We start from the raw sequence: 20,078 nt of genomic DNA, 5'->3' as shown, positions 1-20,078 counted from the left end.
CATTATCCTTTAAGGAGGTGACAAGGCCATCTTCCCAGCTGAAGTGCCTCTACAGCAATGCACACAGCCTGGGAAACAAACAGGAGGCTGGAAGCTACTGTGTTACTGGAAAGCCATGATATTGTTGTCTTCACCAAAACCTGGTGGTGGGATATTTCCATGACTGGAGTGTGCCTGTTGGTAGCTGCAGCTGTTCATAGGGACAGGTGAGGAAGGAGGGAAGGAGGTGTTGCCCTCTACAGCAGAGTTAGGTTGTGTCTCTGATTCCCATACTTAAGATATTTATTAACATTAATAAGATCACTGCTGAGTCTTCTTTTCTCAAGGCTGAACAGGCCCAGTTTGCTCAGCCTTTCCTCATAGGGGAGATGCTCCAGAGCCTTTATAATCTTTGTGGCCCTCCACTGGACTCTCTCCGGGAGATTCCTGTCTGTTTTGTACCAGGGAGTCCAGAACTGGATAGAGCGCTCCAGGTGAGGCCTCACCAGGGCAGAATAGAGGAGAAGGATCACCTCCATTGCCTGCTGACCGTGTTCCTTTTAATGCACTCCAGGATCCCACTGGCCTTCTTGGCCACTGCTGGCTCATGGCCAGCCTGTTATCCACGAGGACACGCAGATCCTTCTTCACAGAGCAACCCCCTAGCAGGTCATCTCCAGGCCTGTACTGGTACTTGTTATTCCTTCTGAGTTGCAAGACTCTACACTTACTTTTGTTAAACCTCATCTGGTTTATTGCTGGCTAATTCTCCAGTTTTCTTAGGTCTTGCTGAATAAAAGCTGGACATGAGCCAGCAACGTGCCCTCACAGCCCAGAAAGCCAACTGTATCCTGGGCTGTATCAAATGAAGAGCAGCCAGCAGGGGGAAGGAGGACCCTGCTCTTCTGCTCTGCCCTGGTGAGGTCTCACCTGGAGTACTGCATCCTGAAGTAGAGTTCTCAGAACAGGAGAGTACATCCAGAGGAGGGCCATAAAAATGATCCAAGGGATGGAACACCTCTCCTACAAGAATAGGCAGAGAGAGCTGGCGCTGTTCAGCCCATAGAAGAGAAGGGTCTGAGGAGATCTGGTAGTGGCCTTTCAGTATCTAAAGCGGAGCTATAGGAAAAAAGGGGACAGCCTCCTTAGTGGGGACTGTGGTGATACAAAGGGAAATGGCTTCAGACTTAAAGAGGGTAGATTTAGATTGGATATAAGGAAAAAGTCTTTTAGAGTGAGAGTGGTGAGGCACTGGAACAGGTTACCTGAGATTCCCTGGAGACTTTCAAGGTGAGGCTGGATCAGGGCCTGGGCAACCTGATACTGCACGTGTCTGTCCATTGCAGGGGAGTTGGACTAGATGACCTCTAAAGGTCCCTTCCAGCTCAATGGATTCCATGATTCAGAGGCATTCTTTTTTGTTTTTCTTGGGTGCTTATTCTTTCTTTATGCCAAAGTCTTTCCTACACCTCCAAAAACAAACTGCCTTCCAGAGCCCCGGTATACACTCCAGTAAGTGCTGCATGCGGAATTAAGGAATACCAGCACTGAAAGGTTGCTGGTGGAAAACTCAAACAGTGGTAACAAAAGACCTGTAAAGTAGTAACTGAAAATACCTCTCTGGAAAAATTGGCAAACAAATGAACAAATACTAAACTTGTAGAGGAAATGAAAAATGTAGGAAGCAGATTACAAAGTGCTGTTTCTGGAAAATAATTACACCTTTCAAACGTATGATGTGTCAAAGAATGCTGATATGCCAAATCACAAACAAGCTTTCAAGACGAGAAATATCTTTCAAGGGAAACCTTTTCAAGATAAGAAGCATTTTTCTGCATTTATTTAATGATAGATTAAAACAAACAAACAAAACCTAAAAAAGGAATGTTTCCATTCATGCCAATACTTGTGACCTTAGGTTAGCATCTTGAATACCTAGTTTGTGTGTTATGACTTCAGACATGTATTTGTCACTTCCACTGGTTACCAGCATTCAGGTCCTGGTGTGATTCTAGATATTCTGTTGGCCAATACTCGCAGCTCTGAAGAAGTAGCATCTACCAGTTCTGCAAATAAGGAGGTGAGAAAGCTTCAGCTACATCCCTTCTAAATACTGGGAAGCTTTTTTCCTGCAGGACTTCTCTAAGGCCAGGTGAGCCACACAGGAGACGAGATGCAGCAGATTCGAATCACAGCATATTTTCCCCATTTGCCACTGTCAGCTTCAGACATGGCACAGATGGCTTTGTACACTCCCACTAGATGGAGGACAGCATCAGTCGTGGTAGAAAAGCTGGTGGGTGAATCACAACACCATGGAAATTTCCCAAGTACAAAACCCATCAATCCTTACATCTGCAGTTTAGTCTGCAAAGTGTCTGCTCCCAAAATCTTCAACAACCAGGAAGGAGCATCAGCTTTTACACAAAATACAACGTACAATACAGTTTGGTCAAAACCAAACCAGGGAAAGAGCCCCTACCTTTGCAAGCAGCAGTCAGGGCAGAATAAACAAAAATTTGTGGAATCAAGAGAGAAAAGCACTCAAACCTTACTTTGTATTTCTGGTTCCTGCAGTTGTTTAGGCAGAACAAAATACAGCAGGGAGGAATGTTGACTTCAGATCTCTAATCTGACTCAAACGTCTGGTCTCAACTTCAGGACTGCCCACGCTCAGCCCAAAGGTTGCTGATACCAAACTCAGGTAGGAAAGGCTGCAGAGGAACACAGCCCCAGGACTGCCCAGCGCAGCCAGCACCTGACTGCAGACATTACCCTGACACACAACTGTTCCTACCTAATGCAATATTCTTGATACCTGTTGATGAAAACAGAATGAAGACTGGATGCTCAAATATTTTGAATGCATGTCCTTTTGAAAGGAACACCGTGAAAGACAAAGAAGATGGGGGAGAAAACATGAGGCAGGCAAAGAAGGAACTGGTACTCTATATCATTCTTTCCTTGAAGAGATGATTTCATTCAGTTTCAGTAATCCTAACCTAGGAAATGAGCACTAAAAATATTAACACTTAAAAAAACAAACAGTCCTTATTAACATAAAATTATCTAACAATGGAAGAAGAAAAACAACAAACAGAAACCTTAACCCATTAAGTGTTTTACATACCACTTAATTACTAAGACATTTACAAGCAGTTAACAAAGCTATGACCAACAAGTACTGTCTCAAAGACCAACAAGACCAACTGTCTCAAAGTGATCGAGTACTGTGCATGACTTACCATATTAGTACACTTGCTCATTACAGCTGTGTTAGGAAAGTTAATGAATAAACAAATCCTACTACTTTGTTGACAGCCCATTTCCAGCAAAAGCATGCTTCACACCTGATGAGTAACAGGAAGCTCAGACACACGAACAGAAAAAATGCAGAACTCCTAGATAAATTTAAAAGCATATAATGGAATGTGCTGTATGTTTAAGAAGCCTTTTTCGAGATACTGTCCTTTAAGTACCAGCTCTTGGCAGTTTTATATTTTCAGTATGCGTTTCAGTTGCATACATTGCCTCTGAAATCCCAGAACCCCTAGATGAGAAAAATTTATGGATACGTTGTTGACTTTAGAAGTCAATTAATCCATTAAGAATGCCAAAATATTTGTTGCTGTTTCAATTAGGTTAGCCGATTTTCTTCATGATGGCCAGCAGTGTTGTGCTTTGGACAAAAATGGAGAATGCCAGGTTGGGTTGCTGCTGAGCAGTGCTGATTGGAGGTGGGGACATTTCTGCTTCCCATGTTGCTCTGTTAGCAAGGGGGTTGGAGTGCACAGGGGAGCCAGGATGTCTGGCTGAGGCTGGCCAAAAGGACGTTCCATATGTTAGCATATAACATCATGCAGAACTAGAAAGATGGGGAAGCTGGCTGGAATGGGGGGTAGGGAGGGAGATGGGGGCAGCTGCTGCTTGGGGAAGGGCTGGGCTCCAGTCAGTGCTGGCAATTGTGTTGTGCATCATTTATATTGAAAGAATATGTATTATAATTACAATTATTTTCTCTTAGTGTTCTGCCTTAGTATGTTGCATTTATCTCAACCCATGAGTCTGACTTTTTTTTTTTCCCCTTTCAGATTCTCTCCCCAGTTCCCCTGAGAGCTGGTAGTCAGAAACCATCTGTGTGGTAACTTCGCTGCCTGCCAGGTTAAATCACAACAGTATTTTATATTGCAAAATAATATGTCTATTCACAAAAAACACAACTCAGTAGTGACAAAGTACTGTAAACAGATGCATATCAGTGTCACAAACTTTCTTCAGTTACAACCAAAACACTGCCTTCGAACTTAGAAAGGTCTTTTGTATCAAGTTATCTTTTGTATACTTTGCTTTCTTAAGATTCAGCAGATATAAACTTTATCATTCCTGCAAGCTGCACATTACTTCATTCTACCACAAGAAAAAGCAAGGAAACAAGAACTGCAATGTTTATACCTGCGTGTAGGGTATAAAGACACTCAAAGCTCACACATTAATAAAATCTCTCCATTCAGATAGCTGTATTTTAGAACATGGAGATGTGTAAGTTGTGCACGTTTATTCATAGAAAAAGTTTAGGTGGAATAACTAGGAAGCTCAAAACACTATTATTAAATGGAACAAACTGCAGAAATTTAAAACATACATTGCTCAGCAGTACCTATTTACAAGATTGCTACTCAAAGATTGCTGACATTAAAATGAAGTAAATTTCACATATTAATCTGATTTTACAGATCGTAATCATATAAACATTGCTATTGTCACCACACTGTCATATTAGCATCGCATAATCTTTTACATCAAGAGCAACCTTATACTGGTGTTTCTTTTCAAGTGTAATCAGGAACATCCCCTATTTGATAGCAACTTCGTCAACGTCAGCAGATTAAGTTGGATTTATTTTGTTAGAAGTGTTAATTACTAAAATTAACATGTAGCTAAAACAACTTTCCTGTGGAACACTGATGCAGAACTGTCGCTGAGAAAAATCTTATCAGTTTTGAGGACTCAGCAAACAAATAGTAGGACAGTTAACACTTTTCATGGTGTTAAACTTAGCCAAGAACTATGCCATTTTCTTCTTTATCAAATATTTCCCACATTTCTGCAATTTATGATAACAAGAAGTTATGGTATAATCTTAAAAGCTTGTTCAATACATAGAGACTTTGTTATCATTAATATCTAAAAGATCTCCAAATCGTGAGCATTATCGATTTCTATAATATCTTCAGGTTCCATCTTGGTTTCATGATGCCCATCCTGTAAATCATCCAGAGAAGCCAGAGCTTCGTTTGTATCACTAGCAAAAGTCTCACGAGACGCATCATCATATTCTTGCAGGTTAAGCCCTTTAATGGCTTTTTTCATCTTCTTTCCTAGAACTTGTATTCTTCTCTTCTTTGCAGCTTTTTTGTTTTCATACTCCTTTTGGTTTTCCAGATAGAATATTTCCTTGAATGGAAAAAATTAAAAAAAAACAAACACAAAAACACATTAATTTCAACATCAAGCCAAAATCCTTTTAACTTTGAATACTGCTCAGCAACAATGAACATTCACATTATTCAGGGTAGGAATACAGATTGCACTAATTCTGATTTGGAACTACTATGTAAGTAACAACTGAATTTTTCATTTCAAGCATGCACATGACACAAAACTGGGAGTGGTTGATTACACCAGTAACATGCTGCCTTCCAGAGGGGTCTCAGCAGCCTGGAGAAACAGACTGGCAGCAATTTTATGAAGTTCAGTGAGAAACGCAAAGCTTAGATGTTGTACTAAAAGCCATAGTTAAATGAGGAAATATTGGTGGTAGGTGGACAGCTAGACTGGATAATCTAGGAGGTCTTTTCCAACCTCAATGACTCTGTGATTCTACACCTGCAGATGAACGACACAAAGCACCAATACATATTGGCGGCCAATTGCCTAGAAAATATAGTGGCAGAGAAGGATGATGAGGCCCTGGTGGACATAAAAGTGAACAAGAAACTGATACTGTGTGCCCTTGCCACAAAGAAGGATAATGTTCTGAGCTGCCTTAGGTGAATACTGCCAGCAGGTGCAGGGAAATGAACCTTGCCCCCTCCCCTCAGGGCTGGAAATGCCACACCTCAGGCAGAGTGTTCAGTTCTGGGCTACCCAGTACCAAAGACATACAGAATGGAAAGACAACCATGAGGGGCCACTAAGATAGAAGCTTGGAGAACAGAAGGCTCAAGGAGAGATCTGAGGGGAGAGGGCAAATAAAGTCAGGCTCTTTTCAGTGGTAGTTAGTGAAAGGATAAGAGGCTATGAGCACGAAGAAAGACGGAAGGTTCCCTCTGAACACTGGCTGACACTTTTTGACTGTGACAGTGACTGAGCATTTGGCAGAGAAAATTCCACCAATTAGAAGCCATCTTGACATGGCTCTTGGCAATCTCTTCCAGTGTAGCCCTGCTTGAGCAGGTGGGCTAGACCAGAGAACCTGCAAAGGTCACTTTCAACCTACACCATCCCAATTTTCAAAGAAAATCTTTTATGTTGAAATGAAAGAAAACAGCTAAAGGTAACCTATAGCAAAACCTTAAGCAAAAGGTTCTATTGCATTTTGACAAAACTCTTCCTCAGAAGTGAAATTTGAGGCCACATCTCTACAGTGAAACTTTTGTGAGCTTCAGTAATGTTTTCACTCCTATAGAGCACCACTCTTAGAAGCTTCCTCCTTATTTAAAAGGTGAAAAAGATCATGTAGGTTACCTAAATGCAGCTACATGACTTTTTTCCTTTCCTTTTTTTTTTTTTTTTTTTTTTTTAAATGAAAGCTAAAATCTCAAACAGAAAACATTAATGCATTTTTAACTCCAAGAGATGCAAGTCAAATGCTAAGTTACACAGATCTGTGAGCGTGCTGTACACGACAGCCTCTACAACTGCTGTGGCTTTGTGATTTCTGTTGTCGGTATTCCACATCAGAACATCACACAGAACAGTGGCAGTTAAAGAGTTCACGTTCTGGTTCCGTGTTACGACCTTTTTGGGTATTTTGGGCTCCCAGAGCAGAGGGGGGGCATCCCTGGAGCACTTGGCGCGGGGTGGGACTCGCTGCAGAACAAAGCACATGCTTCCCTCACACTGTCGTGGTTCCACTGGTACTTTGGGTACTCTGCTTTTGTTTGATTTGGTTACATTTCATAAATCCCCATTCCTCCTCAGTTCGTTGCCACTGAATTTTCTCTTTGTTAAAGCTACCTGCTCGTTCTCTGCCCTTCCCCCTCTCCTGGAGTGTGTGGCCCTGGGCCAGCCGTGCAAACCACCTTCCTTTTTTTCCTTCTCCTTTGTCTTTCTGTTTTTTTCTTTTTCCCATGGCCTGTTTCCACCCCCCCCCCCCCCCCCAATCATGGATTAATATCTATAGGTAACAATGTGACAACGATGACAAGACTACACATTTTTTCTACTTTTTTTTTTTTTTACCGAACTGTGTATCAAATTCACTGAATAAAGGCATGGAGGAGGAGTTGTAGAGTGCATTTTCTTGAAAGTGAGATAAAACTAGCAAACCCACTACTTTTTGCAACTATTGTAAGCTATGGAAGGTTGTGTTTTTGTTTCTTTTTGTTGTTTTTTTTTTTTTTTTAAATATGTGACAGCCAATCCCAGATTAAACCGACCCACTTTAATTCCCCGTGGACAAAATGGTGGACTAACACATCAAGTGAGCTGAAAAAGCAGAACAACTTTAAAAGAAAAAAGCCCATTTCAGACAACTTAACATTGTGAAAGGAAAGGCAGTAGGGTGGTAAGCACATTAGGCCAGTGAGCAAGTAAGACTAGGTTTAGACTGGCTAAAAGGTAAGTATTGTCTGGTGCTACAGTTGAAGCTATATAAGACAGGAATATTTTCTAAAAGCACATTATTAAATCAATGTACAATTAAGCAAACATCCAAAGAGAAGTACAAATGTAAATAACACTATTTTAAGCTATATAAGAATTACAAAGAATCCAGTGTATCAGACACTACAGTTTCCTCATCCATGAAGAATTTTTGTCACTGGCAATACTTAAATGGTGTTTTTTTAGCCACATGTCAGTAAACAGCATTCTGTAAACTGTTATTTGCTTATATTTTTCATATGAAGAGCTGGTTTCTTTGGAATAAAAAAACACAACTCCACAGAGTTAACTGTGGACAATCACATGCACTCTTAACAATTTTACCTTGATTTGTTCTTCTTTGATACTGGGTGTGTTCTTCAGCAGATTTAAGTAAACGCCCCCTGGTGTTCTCCTCCTAGTACCGTTCTTAACAGAGAAAGAAAAATCAGCAGTGTTAGCAAAATTAAAATATAACTGTTGATACAAGAATGGCATAAAATACAGTGCTTTCTATTGAGATGGAGTTCAGAAAGTTCCGCTGTTCTAGCTGTTGCATAACCACAACCCTGGCTAATGTTTTAAAATTTTGTTTGTGGCTGATATAGTCAACAACCAGCTGACTACGTTTGGACAGAAATATCCTATATATATATATCCTATATATATATATCACATATATCATATATGTATATATCATATATATCCTATAATATATCATACTATAAACTAAATATGAATTTGACAGTGAAGAAACAGAGTACCAATGTGTTTCAGATACTTTCACAGCCGCCTGCAAGAGCACATCTATTTAGGTTAGATATTCATAACATTATTAACAAGGAAGCCTAGTAAAATTCCAAAAATAAATTTCATGAAATCATGTGCAATCTCATTTGTTTATCTGCAGGATCTTGCTTTTCTCCCAAGGCACACATTTCTCACTGTAACACACTTCAGTAGTTTTCAAATGAACATCTGTGAAGTATCATACTGGTGCATGAACAGACACAGCTTTGAAACCCCTGTAAATTATAAGCACTAACGACCAGAATATTTTGCAGTTGTCATTCACAGTATATAAAGTTGGACTGTTACTCCAATGCCCTGATACTTTATTAAAGGTGATGCTTTTCTACTAGATAAACAAACAACACACAATCCAGAAGTTTAAGAACAGGGTAGCTCAATTTTTATACCTTTCCTTGAAACAGCAGACACCACAAATTTTTATCATACTAGTAGCACAAAATAATAATAAAAAAAACAAACCAATACACTCTTATCCACATTTCAAATGGTATACTCTGATCTGCAGCCAAAGGTGCCACTAGGAGTTGTGCTCTTTCATCTCCTCAGTAAATACTGGCTGATTAGAATTTGGATCCTTCACAAAAATGCACTGCTTTTAAGATAATTTGCCGTCTGGAAAACTTACTTCCTCCCTTGCAACCACAAAAGCTGAAATAACAATCAATCAACTTTCATCCCATGGCTTATTATCTAACAAAAAAACACACAAAGAAACTGATAACCCGATCCTCCTGTATAGGATTGTTACTGTGCCTTGTAAAATAAATCTGTCCTCAGTTCTGCACTGCTGGTACACGGGTCCTATAACAAAGCTGACAGATTCCCTATTGAGAGTCATGTTTTGGAAGTGACATTAGGAATGCCTGCAACACATCATGTTGACCTCTGACTGCAAGCTGATTAACCTAGATAGCTCAGTGCTGCTGAACTACCACTGGACTTAACAGAGTAATCTACTAGAAGCTTCATCCTGTTCAATATTTAGAATGTCTTAAGGTAGTGAGGGAAACATCCCAACGTAAGGCAGATAATTCTTATCACTGCAAATCAGATACTTATTTGAGGACAAGAAATGATAACACATTTCCAGGCCCATTCATTCATTTCATTGATTACTCAAACTCTACTACAGGGTTATGTTAGTATTTATTGCTAATTGACTTTCATTGCTCAGACAAAAGATGTACTTCCCAAGGAAAAATAATAATAATAAAAAAATAATGAGCAGAATCTAGAAGGACCTGTCAAATGTGAAAGCTATGTAATAGGATTACACAAACATTCTGCAAATAAAAAGCATCCCCTCCACCCCCTGCTACAATATCACATTTTTCTTACCACTATGAACAGTCCACCATTTTGTTCCACTTCAGCAGTTTCCATGAGCAGCTCAATAGCTTTTCTCTTTCCAATTATTTTCACTACTCGAGCAATTAAATCTTTCTTTGGTTCACAAAGCCTGGAGGGGGAGCGAGGGGGGGGGCAAAAGAGGGAGAAAACAAATACATTCACAATCAGTAAATTTTAAAATAAAATCAACCACAACACTTCCATAATGAGCAATTTATTCTATAAGATATAAGACTGTGCTATTAATAATGAGGTTCTACATCTAAATGTGTTTAATTGGCTTCTTAAATCTAAATTTTACTGTATAGAGCTTCATAGCAATGGCAGCTCAGTCCCATCTCCATCTAGTGCTTATTCTAACCCTGAACAGTCCTTAAAGTTGTGCAAGGCGACAGGAAACAAAGTAAAAGGCAAAAATGGCATGACAGACAAAAACCATGCACTGTGTAGAATGGCACAGCAACAGGTTACAAATCCAGCCAAAGAAGGCCCAACACAGCTTAAACAATACTGCTATCATGTATAATCACAGTCCTACTGATGCAGTCTGGTGCAGCTATGCCTACAAGCAATTAAAAAAAATAAAAAAATAAAAAAATAGTGGATTCTGCCCTTAAGTTGATGAAATCCGAGAGAACAAGAATTACAAGAGACAAGCTCTGGGTTTTCAAATTCTTAAGTGAAAAGCTGAGATCTGATAACAGCACTAATCTAAGTGCAGTATCTCAGCAGCCGGCAATACCACACAGGTATCACAGAAATAAACTATGATAAAAAAAAAACAGCTGGTGTCACCCTACAAATCAGTAAAACTTCTAACTCTTGTTCTCTAGTAAACAATTTTTTTCCCCCTTGCTGAAAAAAGGCTGTGGCAGCTTTAACTAATTTAAGTATGCATTACTACTACCATGTGCTCCTCCTTCTCCCCTCACAGTATCAGTCCAGTGCGAGTTCAAAGGAAATTGTGCAGCAAACCAGTGTGGGAAACAAACTTAACTGAAAACAGAAAGTTTTTAGCTCAGTGCACAGGACTGTGAAAAGAATGAGAAAATGGTATGCATCAGTATAAGCTGGGGGCTAACCTGCTGCAAAGGAGCTCTGCAGGGGGGCCTGGCTGTCCAGTTGGCCATGAGCCAGCAGTGTGCCCTTGTGGCCAAGATATCTTGGGACGCAGTAAAAAGAATATGGCCAGCAGGTTAAGAGACGTGATCCTCCCCCTCTACTCAGCACTGGTGAAGCCACATCTTGAGTACCATGTCCAGTTCTGAGCTCTCCAGTTCAAGAAAGACAGGGAACTTCTACAGAGAGTTCAGCAGAGGGCCACAGAGCTGGTTAAGGGCCTGGAGCATCTATGTGAGAAAGGGCTGAGGGCCCTGTGACTGCCCAACATGGAGATGACTGAGAGGTGATCTTAACAATTCTTATAAATACCTAAAAGACTGGTGTCAAGAGAATGGGACCAGGCTCTTTTCAAGTGCACCTAGCAACAAAATGAAGGCCAGAGAACACAGACTGAAACATGAGAGGCTCCATCTGAACCTGAGAAAAAACTAATTTACTCTGAGGGAAACAGCACTAGAAAAGGCTGCCTAGAAATGTTCTGGAGACTCCTTTCTCTGGAGATACTCAAGACCTGCCTGGGCACTTTCCTATGTGACTTACTGTAGGGAACCTGCTTTAGCAAGGGGCTGGACTCAATGATCTGCAGAGGTCCCTTCCAATTCCAAGAACTCTGTGCACAACTCAAACTTGGTTAGATCTAACACTGGCTGGCATAAAGCGGCACAGAACGGTGGCAGAGCTTCATAATACCGTCTTGCTTGCAGTGCTAGCATCTACTCATCTTAGTTTGAAGAGCAGTGAAATGTCTCTGAATATAAGATGTTCTGTCTATGTAAACAACACAGGTATTTCTGATGCAGTGCTTTCCGTAACATTATCCTACTCAAGTCGACTACAGTTTCAACGATTTATAACTCAGACAGATTTTCACAGCAAAAACAGCTTATGTACACTTAATACCAACTTCAAATTCACATGTAGTACTTCCTAAAATAGCTGCTAATAAATCTAAGTAACAAGAAACAGTAATTTCGATAGCCACTGTTAAAAAAAAAAACACAAAACAAAAACCAAAAACAAGCCATTAAAATCAATCTCTACCTGACTGGCTCAATAATTAAAAAAAAAAAAAAAAAGTTAGACCACTACTGGATGCTTCTAAAAGACACCACATAAGACGCTGCATTTTAATTTCAGGATTTTGGAAATACCCACAAGGCATTTATTTGTGCCTTTCTTAGCCTGGTAAAACACATTATAGAGGCAGCAAATCAAAGTCTTTTTTGTGTGTTCTTTTCCATCCATAGCTCATCAATATTTCAAGTAGATATGTCATTATCTAGCTTACCGGTAAGCAATCTCATCTGCTACTTTTTCCTCCGAATCTTCTTCTGTTATTTCATACCTTCCCTTGTATTTCATTTCTTGTCTTTCACCCAGTCTGTCCTTTACAGATCGCTTTCGTTTGAGAAAGCCTTGTCCATTTTCTTCTTCTGCTGGCAATGTTTTCTTGTCATCATGCATGTATTCATCCAGTTCTTTATCCAAAGTTTCTGCCTCCTTTTGCTGAGCTTCCTTCATCAACTTTTTAGCCAATAAATAATTGTAAGTCTCTGACTGCCTGCTTCTGTCAATACTTCCATCCATTCCTAGAATCCCAAGTTCAGTAGCCACTGCATCTTGATTTTGCTCCTGAAGCACCATGCCCCAAATGTTGTTAACTTTCTTACCACCTTGAGCAGTTTGTTTTGCGTGGCTCTGATTAAATGTGAAAGGCTCAGGTTTAGCAGGAGGAAGGTTGAAACATTTCTGTCGTTTTCGTTTCCACAGACAGCTGTCATCATCAGACTCAGAAAAGCTTTCATCACTTGAATCTACACTTTTGGTTGTCCGATAAGGAACACCTGGTGCATCTGATGAAATGCTGCTCTGGAAAGGTCTGCCTGCATTACTGCCATCAAGCGATTTCTGAAATGAAGCAGTAAATGTACATTAACTCAATTACTCATGCAAAGAAAGAGAGCCATCAAGTCATGCCAAAAATGTCATTAGCTTGAATTTATTCATCTTCACTTGTGGCATTTTAGGCAGTTCTCTGTAAGCATCTCAAGGAGACCAGAAAGGCTACTACAATTACCAACCCAGACAATGAAAAATGTGCACAGTAGTTTAAGAAAGAAAACCATCACAACGCTTGAGTAGAAGTTCTTGTAACAGTAGAGAAATTAAAAGTTTCTTCTGGAGTCTAATCTGTCAGAAAGAGAGAGGGTGTCCAGTGGTGTGCAACCACAGCAGTCTTCCTTGAAACTTACATCAGAAGAAAAAAAGAACAGAAAACAAAAGACAAATGCTACTCAAGACTTTGAAAAAGCTAATAGTGCCTGGTGATTCTGATTTACTAAGGACAAGACATCACCACGTTATCATAATCAGATTTTCTCTCTGCTTTAAAACAAAGTGCTACTGACCCACTGTGGCCGTTATTAATCAGGACAAAAACAAAACCCTAAAGGTTTTAAAATCCTCTACAAACGAATCTTATTGGTAAAAAAATAAAAAAAAAAATCAAGAGCTGGCACTTCCTCATCATTCTGACAGGCAAACTAAACAAAACCAAGCCTGCTCAGATCTGCATCACCTCCAGAGACATCATAGGTAACAAAAGCCAGAATTCTGATATCACCATTGCAAGGAACTTCTGGCCATGCTGTCTACACCATCTCACAGTAACTTTATTTTTTTATTTTTTTAATTTAAACTGTGAATTTCATTTTTCCCTGGTTGATTTCTTATTATAGTTATACGCAACCCTGTGATCTTTAAGATCCGACTTTCTTCAGTCAGAGGTTAAAAACCGTTTTTAGTCATCTCACAATACGCACGGCACCATTTTTTCCCTTCCTACTCGGGAAATGAGAGCAGAGGAAGTCCACATATAATAACACAACGTGGAAGCTATTAGACTCGCGGGAAGAAACAGAATCATAAATAGCAGTTTGTGGGTGAGCAGTACATTCACGAAACAGCGGTAGTTGTTATCCATCGCTCCCACGTGCGACCAAACGCTTCGTCCCCATTGTCTGTGTAAGGCCGACCCGGGACACCCAGCGTTCTGCTTCCTCACCAGATCTCGCTGCTCAGAGCCACGGGAACCAGCCCGCTCCCGCCGGAGCCCACGGCACGGACAGCGGGGCCGGGCAGCGGGAAGGGCTCACTCGGCCCGGCAGCACGGCCAGGCCCGACCCGCACAGCACCGGACCCGGTGCCATCTTCAAGCGCCAACAGGCCCGCACCCGCCCGTCCCCGTGGCTGGGCCTCTGGGGCAGCTCCGGGAGCGCGGAAGGAGGAGGCCGGGCCTCGCCTGGAGCCCCCCCTCACCATCGCCTCCCGTTCCTCACCTTCTGCCGCTCCGTAGGGGAGCCGGCGCCGGACATGTCGGAGTCCGAGTCGGAGAGCTCGCCGTCCTCCACATCGCCATCCATGCGCCCCACCTCCAGCGCCATCTCGGCGCAGAGCAGCGATCCCCCTACGAAGGCGGCAGCAGGGCGGGGACGTGAGGCATCTTGGGAGCGCCGGCGGGCAGCGCGGGGCGGAGCGGAGCGAGGGCACGCTGCGCGCCGCCGCCATCTTGTGCGCGGTGGCGGGGGGAGGGGGACAGGTGTTGCTGCGCGCCGTGCCTTATTGGAGCTGCGCTGGTTAATCGGCGTCGTTGTGTAGGTGGGGGGTGCAATGGGCACAAATGAGACTGAAGATAAACGAACAATAAAAGATCATTAGTCCAGCAGATACTGTTAATCAGTCGATCAGTAAGCCCTCTACTACTCAAGCTACAGTGTTAGAAAATATTCTTTATTCTCGGCGCTGGATGCACGAGGGGATCCCTCCACATAGCATATGATCGCACATAGCTGGTACAAAGCACCTCTGGCCTATATACATATGTTGCATATTTTTGATGCAGAAGAAAATTCATGCAAAATAGAAAGACAATATAGTTAAATGCAATATGCACCTTATCCAACCTTCACACTGATTAGCTGACTAAATTCTTTTACCTCAACAGCGGTCTTATTTCTGTGCGTGAATAGATAAACGTTAAGTTATTGATGATAAATTATTATGGAAATATGAAATGAGTTAAAATATTCAATGAATTGTGTGTACATGAAACATCTGTCAAACATGAGGATTGCACCCAAATGACTTTCCTCCATAATACTTTTATTCTCCGCTAGATAAAGACCTTGATGGGATTCCTGTTTTCACTGGATTGTTTTAGACTCTGACATTCTAAAAGGACATATTTGAAAATATAAAGGCTGAAATATGCGTGTGTAGATTTTTGTCTTCAATGAACTTTATGCAATAGCAGAATTACTTTAATGTAAAGGGATTGTTACTTAAGGAACAGATACACCTAGATTGTGTTGATTACCTTAAGCTATTGAGGCCAAGGCGTGTGATTACACTACTCTACAGAAATTATGTGTCTTCTGTAGTTAATCACAGAACTCTGTAGAGGTCAGCTGTCTTCATAGTTTCAAAAATGTAACCTCAGACAGTCCAGGCTTGATCTCAAAACAAAACAAAACAAGCAAAACAATAAAAACGAGTGTAACCTCATTATGATCAACATGAACAAAATGTTGTTCAGAAACAGTTATTAAAAACAACATATTCTTCATTTTGAGAGGGTGACTATGACAAAATTTCAGCACATCTGTGCCACAAATAACTCTCAATCAATTCTTTAAACTTTTGTAATGTATATTCACAGTTTCAAAGCCAGAAAGACCATTAACTCATCTGGTCAGACCAAAGGAATTCTGTTCAGTTACTATTGCACTGTCCAACCACACAGGCTGTGGGCTAATGCCTGTCTCTGGAACAACAACCCAGCTTGCATGAACAACATTAAGAGATATTGAAAGTGTCCTTTTCTGGGTTAGCTCAGTCAGTAATTAATCTCTTGCAGTGTTCAATATGTATTTCTACTTTCTAACTTAAATATTCCTATCTCTATTTGGCAGCTCACTGTTTTCCCCTCAGGAAGGTTAACACACCTCAAAAATGTATGCAGTTTTAGGAAGAGATGACTTGCAGAAGACATGACCACTGCAGAACCATGAGGAAATAACAATTCAATCTGAATACTGGCAAGTTTTTTTTAACAAGGGATTAGCTGATGCTCCTGTACTTTCAAACTTTATGTGACAAAACCCTCATCTAAAATCACAGCCTGTTCCAATCACTGACTATTTCAAATCCAGGATTCAGAGTGCTAAGAAAGAGATTTGCTTATCATTAGTACTATCATTTGCTGTACATGTGGGTTCCTGGGCAAAAGGGAGAACTCTATTTAGCAAGCAATTATGTAAAACAAAAATTTATCATTAAAACTGAATAACACTGACAAATTGAAATTATTCTCTCATTGGAAGCTGCTGTGTTACTCATTTCGTCTTTCTTGTAGGCAAGGGAAAAAATCTTTCCAAGGGTCCTAAATTAACCAGAAGGGTCACATGAAATAAGATTTGTGCATCTCTCAGAATTAAGATTCATCATTGAATCTCTGGTCCTCGTTGCACCTAAATTCATTTGCAGAACAGAACTCTTGTGAATACTTGGCCAGTAGGTGTGGGTACTGGGGGAAAGTGACAGAGGAAAAGAGCGCAACAGCTCTTTCAGTGCAGGCATCTGTGATCCCACTAGGGGGAGCTCATGCACTGCTGTCTTGCTGAAATAACTACAAATACGATAAATATATGGATCCATTTATTTATTTTTATTTTATCCATTTTTAAACGTAATATCACAGCAGACACACGAGGCCTGAAGCACGTGCATCTAATATTTAAAAGGGCAGAATACAGCAGGAAATGTTTAGGATGTTTCTGCTTATACCCTTCTTGTTGAAATCAGGTTTCCATTTCTTTTCTGATTCTTTTTGTTGATAACAAACCCAGAACAGAGGCATCTGTTGTATCCATTTTTTTTTCTCTCTCCATCGTTTTTTAAGTACAGATGACTGCCACCTTTCTCACCTCCACTCTTGTATACACTTTTCAGATTGGGAACCAGTCTCTCTGTGACTGCTTTACTTATCTGTAAAACTGGGATAATGATAATTCCTACACCTGCCTTCACTAGGTGTTTGGCAGAGCCTTCAAAGCATAGGCCAGATGTGGGATCACTTTCAATTGCAGCCCCCTGCTTTTTCTGCATCCTGAATAAGACATAATCTGAAGCATATCACCAACACAAAAAGGAAACACTAGGTGTTGTATGGGGAAGAGGTCAGTACTTTACAGTAAATTTGGGTGTAAGGGAAGAGAGTGGGATCATTTTCCAATCTTGGAAAGCTGGCTCACAGTGAAGTACTATTTCCACCTGGGAGTAGATAGTGGTGTTTCTGACACAAGCACTTCTATACGGAACTTACTACGGAACTGTGAAAGCTGCTATGAACCACCAGAGGTTGCTATTACCAAATATAAAAAACACCAAACCAATAAAAATAAATAACCAATGAAATACTTGTATCCATTATAGGACAAGGTAGTCTTCTTTCTTTCCACATGTATTTCCCTCCTACATTTTTTGCCCCTATCTTTCAATCCTTAGAGTCAAGCCAATTTGGAAAGAAGAAAAGAACAGGAAAAAAAAAGATGTTGGGCCCTTCAATTTTAAATGTATGAAGAGGAAACATTGCCTGTCAGACTAAGGTCATGTGGGGAATCAAACTGCCTATATGTTTTGTTTCTTCTCCTTTCTCACATGGGTTGCATTTATCATACTTCTCTGTATATGGAGCAGAGCAGTGACCACTGTCACAAACCTGGAGATGCAAACACAACAGAGCAGTGCTGAAGCATTGCCTCAGAGCAAGCATTAGTAACATTTCTCAACGCACAGATCTGAAGGAGTTGAGGCCAGGCTCCCATACAAGACCTCTGATAACCCAGCCCTGGGCACTGCCATACCACTGCCATACCTGGAATCAGCTGTAGCCTGGGGGTTCTGCAGCTTGTAGTTTTCCTAGAGCAGATCACTACTGCGTTGTCAAAGACTGTAAAGGTGGAGCTGGTAGGCTCTGTCACCAGAGATGGTGATGTGTATTGCCTCCATTGTCTGACCTGGGGTGTTGAGGTGTTGGAAAAGACCGCGGGAGACGTGCCTCATATATCATGGTCAGCAGGTCTCAGTTTATTAGGTGTAACAGCATCTTGTTTATACAGTCAGTAATAAGCTCATACATATTGCAAAAGTAAAGCTCAAGATTGGTGGGTTATACATTACTTCATTTGACCCTTATGGTTAGTCTTATGGTTACTTTTCTTCATAGCTATGCCTACACATTGCTACACATTTTGTTTTTCCCTTTAGGCCGTCCTTGTTTCTCGCTACATATTTTGTCCTTAGCTACATACCCTGTCTTTCACATCCTGATATCTCTTCATTGTTGCCACTAGCCACATACCCTCTCTTACAATTTAACTAATGGAATCTCATCATGTCCTTTCTCACGAAGCCACTCTGCACAAACACTCTCCACACTTACACAGACACCCTCCACATTGAGGAGCTATTCAGTCTTCTTGACAGATGAACCAGGACCTGCAGGTATGATGTGGTGTTGGGGCCCCTGCTTGAGAACAGCAAGGGCTCCTCCAGTCAAATCCCAGCCTGTACTCCATGCACATGAACAGGAATGAAACCTCGCTGCAAAAGCTTTGATTTCTGATATTCAGCAAAACCCGAGGTGGTTGGCCTTCCTGATGGATACAGTAATACTTGGACTATTTATTGCTCTCTGTTTCTAAATGATTAGGTAAAGAGAGGCAAAGTGTTCTTCAGCAGCATTTCGAAAAACAGAAATCTCCATCCTCTTGTTGACTCACTGCGTCAGCTCTTATTGTAGTCACACACACTTACATGACTACCCACACTCAACTGCAAAATTCAGCAGCCTCTTCACTAATGAAAATAAAGTTCACCTGTAGAAACGAGATAAATCCCCGCTTGCAGGTACAAAACAAACAAGAGAGAACTACTTTTCAGAAAGTAGGAAAGGAATATAGACAGTATAATGTATCATAAGAAGTTATTCATTTAAGTGGAATATTAATTATTCAAAGTTTTCCTGCTATCAAAACGGAGGAGCCTTATACTCCTTTCAACATCTCCCAGTATCAAATCTTGTGGCACTGTCACAAATCTGCAGTAAAGGACAGTAAAGTCTCACTTAAATTACTTGTGATCAATTGCTATCAGGTCCTAAAAAGTTGCTGTTGCTCCTCCAGCTTCCTGTACTTGACTAAACTTTGACAAATCTCTCTTATAATATATTTTCCATTCCAGAGATTCATGGTGGAAGCCCACCTCAACACAATTAGAAGCATTCTTGCTCAGACCTCCAGGTTTAATTCTATCCACAATATTTTTGCTCCTTTACAACATGACCACTCTTAAAAATAGAAATAAAACCAAATTATAATCAGGCATGTTCACTTGCCCCTGCTTGGCTCCCTTTCTCTTCACCAGACCATGTCTCTGGTTTCCCAAGATCTAGATTTTGGGGCAGAAGGGGAAGAAAGAGGATAGGGAACTTTTTATTAAGGCCTCATCAGTTTTGTATACTGCGTATACAGTATACTGGACATTAAAATCTGGTCCCTGGCTCCTAATAGAGAAAGCATCTGTCCAAAAGAGAAAGGGAAACAAACAAATTCCAAAAAGATTACATAAAAGAGCAAGGTACTTTGTAGGAATCTAGTGGAAAGAAGAGGAAATAAGTAGAAAGGGCTAAGAGACAGGCCTGAACATTTTACATATGTTGTTTTATTGTGTATGGGAAAAATTCTGTTAAAAGAAAATGGAAGGGGCATTCCACAAAGTAGAAAAATGGTAATGGTTTGCAGCAGTAATGGAAATGAAAATCTGATCTACATAACAATTTTTAAGTGAGCCTGTTCCCATCACATCTCGGGGAACAGATGCCAGGCTTG

The 20,078-nt window shown here is 40.8% G+C and overlaps 2 protein-coding genes across 2 annotated transcripts in view; both read right to left on the bottom strand.

Annotated features, from left to right (window-relative positions):
- Positions 1-1,777: 1,777 nt before the first annotated feature.
- On the bottom strand, positions 1,778-14,647 carry PHAX (phosphorylated adaptor for RNA export). Its single transcript, XM_072360272.1, has 5 exons — positions 14,469-14,647; positions 12,419-13,038; positions 9,997-10,117; positions 8,191-8,274; positions 1,778-5,433 (listed from the first exon to the last, which is right to left on the bottom strand). The coding sequence occupies exons 1-5, from the start codon at positions 14,571-14,573 to the stop codon at positions 5,164-5,166; spliced, it is 1,200 nt and encodes a 399-aa protein (XP_072216373.1). The 5' UTR covers positions 14,574-14,647; the 3' UTR covers positions 1,778-5,163.
- LOC140264550 (rho GTPase-activating protein 32-like) overlaps positions 14,597-20,078 on the bottom strand; it is a 21,181-nt gene continuing 15,699 nt past the window's right edge. Inside the window, exon 5 of the mRNA XM_072360403.1 lies at positions 14,597-14,815. Coding sequence (XP_072216504.1) covers positions 14,597-14,815 — 219 coding nt within the window. The remainder of the gene's footprint in view (positions 14,816-20,078) is intronic.

This window comes from Excalfactoria chinensis, chromosome Z (assembly GCF_039878825.1).
Source record: "Excalfactoria chinensis isolate bCotChi1 chromosome Z, bCotChi1.hap2, whole genome shotgun sequence".
Taxonomy (NCBI): Eukaryota; Metazoa; Chordata; class Aves; order Galliformes; family Phasianidae; genus Excalfactoria; species Excalfactoria chinensis.
Note: the sequence above shows the minus strand (reverse complement) of the source record. Positions and strands in the feature narration are given on the sequence as shown.